The sequence below is a fragment of the Melopsittacus undulatus genome, chromosome 7 (assembly GCF_012275295.1).
Source record: "Melopsittacus undulatus isolate bMelUnd1 chromosome 7, bMelUnd1.mat.Z, whole genome shotgun sequence".
NCBI classification, from domain to species: Eukaryota; Metazoa; Chordata; class Aves; order Psittaciformes; family Psittaculidae; genus Melopsittacus; species Melopsittacus undulatus.
Genome location: NC_047533.1, coordinates 72866946 through 72870742, shown reverse-complemented (window position 1 = coordinate 72870742; position 3797 = coordinate 72866946). Strand labels below are relative to the sequence as shown.

Below are 3797 nucleotides of genomic sequence, written 5' to 3'. Positions count from 1 at the left end.
TCAGCACAGGACACGTGTTTGTGGGGGTTCTTCAGATCCATTTGTGTGTGAAGGCATCTTACAGGCAGTGCAGGTTTGAGCCCAGGGCAAATGGGAAAGGACCGATGGACACTGCAGCTCTCCTGGCTCAGCTCTGAGCTATAAAGAGCTGAGAATTTCTCCCTGTTCCAACACTCTTCCAATTTTCAGCCATATGTAGAATATTTTATACCCCTATAAAAAACCCTCAGCAGTGTTATACTAGTAAATAAACAACAGACAAAATGATTCTAAGGCCATGCCGAGCCTCTCTTGTGTAGCCCAGACTCATCTGAATCATGAGTATCAGGAGCGATCTTCACAATCAAGTTGGATTTTATCTGACATCCCTTGTGAACATCAGAGATGGACAAAGTAGTGGTGGAGAGCAATGCTAACTAACATCCATCCTGGCCTTGAACACTACCAGGAATGGGGCAGCCACAGCTTCTCTGGGCACTCAGTGCCAGTGCCTCAGTAGAATCACAGGGAAGGATTTCCACTTAATATCCAAGCTAAATCTTTTTTTTCATCTTAAAATGATTCCCCCTTGCCCTGTCACTGCACATCCTTTTAAAACCCCCCTCTCCAGATTTCCTGTAGGCTCTGTCTAGGTATGGGCAGCTTGCTAAGATGTCTCCCTGCAACTTTTTCCAGGCTGTACACCTCCAGCTCTCTCAGCCTGTCATCATTGGAGATGTGTTCCAGCTCTTAGAGCATCTTTGTGACTCTTCATAAGCACATCATTGTAGGATCATAAGAGAACAGAGATTGGAAAGGGAACCCACAAGGTCTCGAGTCCAACCCATCAGGAACAGGGTCAGAGCAAGTGGTTCAAGGCTTGATACAGTCTGAGCTGGAAAATCTGAGAGCCAGAGACTGCAGAGCCTCTCTGGGTGACCGGATGCAGCACTCGCCTGAGCCTATTGGAACAAGGTTTCCTGTCGTGGCTCAACGTCTCCTCTGTCACTATCCCCCATTGCCTTTTGTCCTCCCTCCAGGCACCATAGAGAGGAGCCTGGCTCTGTATTCTCCATGTCCTCCTTGCCAGTACAGGCAGCCAGTCCCCAACAGCCTTCCCAAGATCTCAGGTCCCCATCAGCCTTCCCTTCTCTGGCCTGGACAAGTCCAGCTCCCTCAGTCTCCCTCCACAGACACAGTGCTCCAATGGCTGCCTGTCCTGAGGGCTTGTTGCTAAACCCACTCCTGCTTGCCAACAGCATTTGAGAACTGGGGATGTGAAACCTGGCTGCAGTATCCCAGAGCATCCCTTCCCTTGTTCTCCTGCTGTGCTCCTGCTCATACAGCCCACGATGCTGCTGTCCTCCCTTGCTGCCAGGGCACAGCTGCCTCCTGACCAGCTCCTGCCCACCCAGACCTTTCCCATGGGCTGCTCCCAGCCAGGCAGCCCCAGCCTGGGCCATTGCAGGGCAGTCCCCTGCAGGGACCCCTGTGTCCCCTGCTCTCCTGCCCAGGACACCCTGAGAGCTCTGCAGCCCCCCCCATGCCATCCCATCTCCTCACACCAGCACAACAGCTCCGACCCTTGCGCTCCTCAAGAGCTCTTCCTGCTGCAGGCACAGAGCAGCCATCCCAGAGCTGGAGCAGCCACAAAGCTGCTTTCATTCCCCTTCATTCCTGCCATGGGAGGACATAGCACAGACAAGAAGTTGCTGCAGGATCTTTTATTTTACTGAAATACAGTAAGAGACCCAAGAGACACAAAGTCTGTGGGTCACAAAACACAAGTAGCTTCTTAAGCAGGAGGAAATGAAAAGTGACATTTTTATGAAGACAACATCACCACAAATTAAAACAGGAAAACATACATAAAGCAGACAGACATGGCATGTCATGACCTACACTTGGAGCTCTTTCCAGGGTAAAGCAGGCAGTGTATGGCTGATCAAACACATCCAGTCAGCAGCTTCCTCACAGCATCCTTGAGCTCCTGGTTCCTCAGGCTGTAGATGAGGGGGTTCACTGCTGGAGGCACCACCGAGTACAGCACTGACACCACCAGATCCAGGGATGGGGAGGAGATGGAGGGGGGCTTCAGGTAGGCAAAGGAACCAGTGCTGACAAAGAGGGAGAGCACAGCCAGGTGAGGGAGGCACGTGGAAAAGGCTTTGTGGCGTCCCTGCTCAGTGGGGATCCTCAGCACAGCCCTGAAGATCTGTACATAGGACACCACGATGAACACAAAACAGCCAATAGCTGAAGAGAAACCTAGCACAAGAAGCCCAACCTCCCTGAGGTAGGAATGTGAGCAGGAGAGCTTGAGGATGTGGGGGATTTCACAGAAGAACTGCTCCACAGCATTGCCTCTGCAGAGGGGTAGTGAAAATGTATTGGCTGTGTGCAGCAGGGCATAGATAAACCCACTGGCCCAGGCAGCTGCTGCCATGTGGACACAAGCTCTGTTGCTCAGGAGGATCCCATAGTGCAGGGGCTTGCAGATGGCCACGTAGCGGTCGTAGGACATGACAGTGAGGAGATAAAACTCAGCTGACATGAAGAAGAGAAAGAAAAAGAGCTGTGCAGCACATCCTGTGTAGGAGATGGCCCTGGTGTCCCAGAGGGAATTGGCCATGGATTTGGGCACAGTGGTGAGGATGCAGCCCAGGTCCAGCAGGGAGAGGTTGAGCAGGAAGAAGTACATGGGGGTGTGGAGGTGCTGGTCGCAGGCTGTGCTGGTGATGATGAGGCCATTGCCCAGGAGCGCAGCCAGGGAGATGCCCAGGAAGAGCCAGAAGTGCCAGAGCTGCAGCTCCCGCGTGTGTGCGAATGGCAGGAGGAGGAAGTGGGTGATGGAGCTGCCGTTGGACATCTGCTGCCTCTGGGCATGGGCACTGTCATGGGAGAAACAGGCAGTGATGGGTTAGGACAGGAGGGATGTCAGGTACAGAAGTGCAATTTACACACTCACGACTGTGAACACTTTCATGTTGCAGAGGAAAGGCTGAGAGTGACTTGGTCATGATTGTCTCTGAGGTTGGTTTGTTTGTTTTCACAGTGTCACAGCTGACAAGTGACTTTTTCAGGGATACAATTCCTATGTAGGTATCTGAAGGCAACTGTGAAGAATCTCAGCATGGGACAGACAGAAGGGCTCAGCTGTCTGTGGGTTAGTGCCTACTCAAGGTTGCTGCAGTGTCCATCAGTCTGGTTCTCAGCTGCCCTGCACTTTGTAGAGAGAGTCAGCTCCTTGCCCAGCAGAGCATGTCCAGCAGCCACCTGCAGTGGAAGGCAGACACCAAGAGAGCTGCCTGAACGCAGCCTCCCCAGGCCTGGGCTGCACTTTCCCCCCACTCCCTGCCCATGGCTCTGCTGCCTGGAGCTGTCCCTGCCAGGAGCTGCTGCTCTGTGCCCAGCTCTGCTCCCTCTCAGTGCTGCCAGAGCCCATCCCATGGGCTGTGTGCTCAGCTCTGCCCTGCACACCCCTCCCGGCAGCAGGGCTCTGCCCAGGGGCATCTCTGCCTCTGCAGGGGCTCAGGAGCAGCTCACACAAGTCCTGAAAAGACTCTTGGTGCCTTCTCCAAAGCACAGAAGTGAATTCCCAGCTCCCACTGCCCAACCTGCCCACCAAGAGCAAAACCATCAGAGATCAGGATCCTTCCCCATCAGGTAAACGCTGCCTCTGTGTCTTTTAGCAGTACCCAGTGCAAATACAGTCAGAGTGATGTGGAGCTCTGAGCAGCCCTGACCCACACAGCACCCTCTCCATGCACAAGAGCTGCACACCCACATTCACAGCCTGCAGCCAGCACAACCCGGCA

The 3797-nt window shown here is 53.6% G+C and overlaps 1 protein-coding gene across 1 annotated transcript; it reads right to left on the bottom strand.

Moving 5' to 3' along the window:
• Positions 1–1924: 1924 nt before the first annotated feature.
• Positions 1925–2857, bottom strand: LOC117436458 (olfactory receptor 14C36-like). Its single transcript, XM_034064516.1, has one exon. It carries the CDS (start codon positions 2846–2848, stop codon positions 1925–1927), a length of 924 nt encoding a protein of 307 aa, XP_033920407.1. The 5' UTR covers positions 2849–2857.
• Positions 2858–3797: the final 940 nt, after the last annotated feature.

Coding starts and splice junctions, on each gene's coding strand:
- LOC117436458 (XM_034064516.1), bottom strand. CDS start 2,848: ATGTCCAACGGCAGCTCCATCACCCACTTCCTCCTCCTGCCATTCGCA.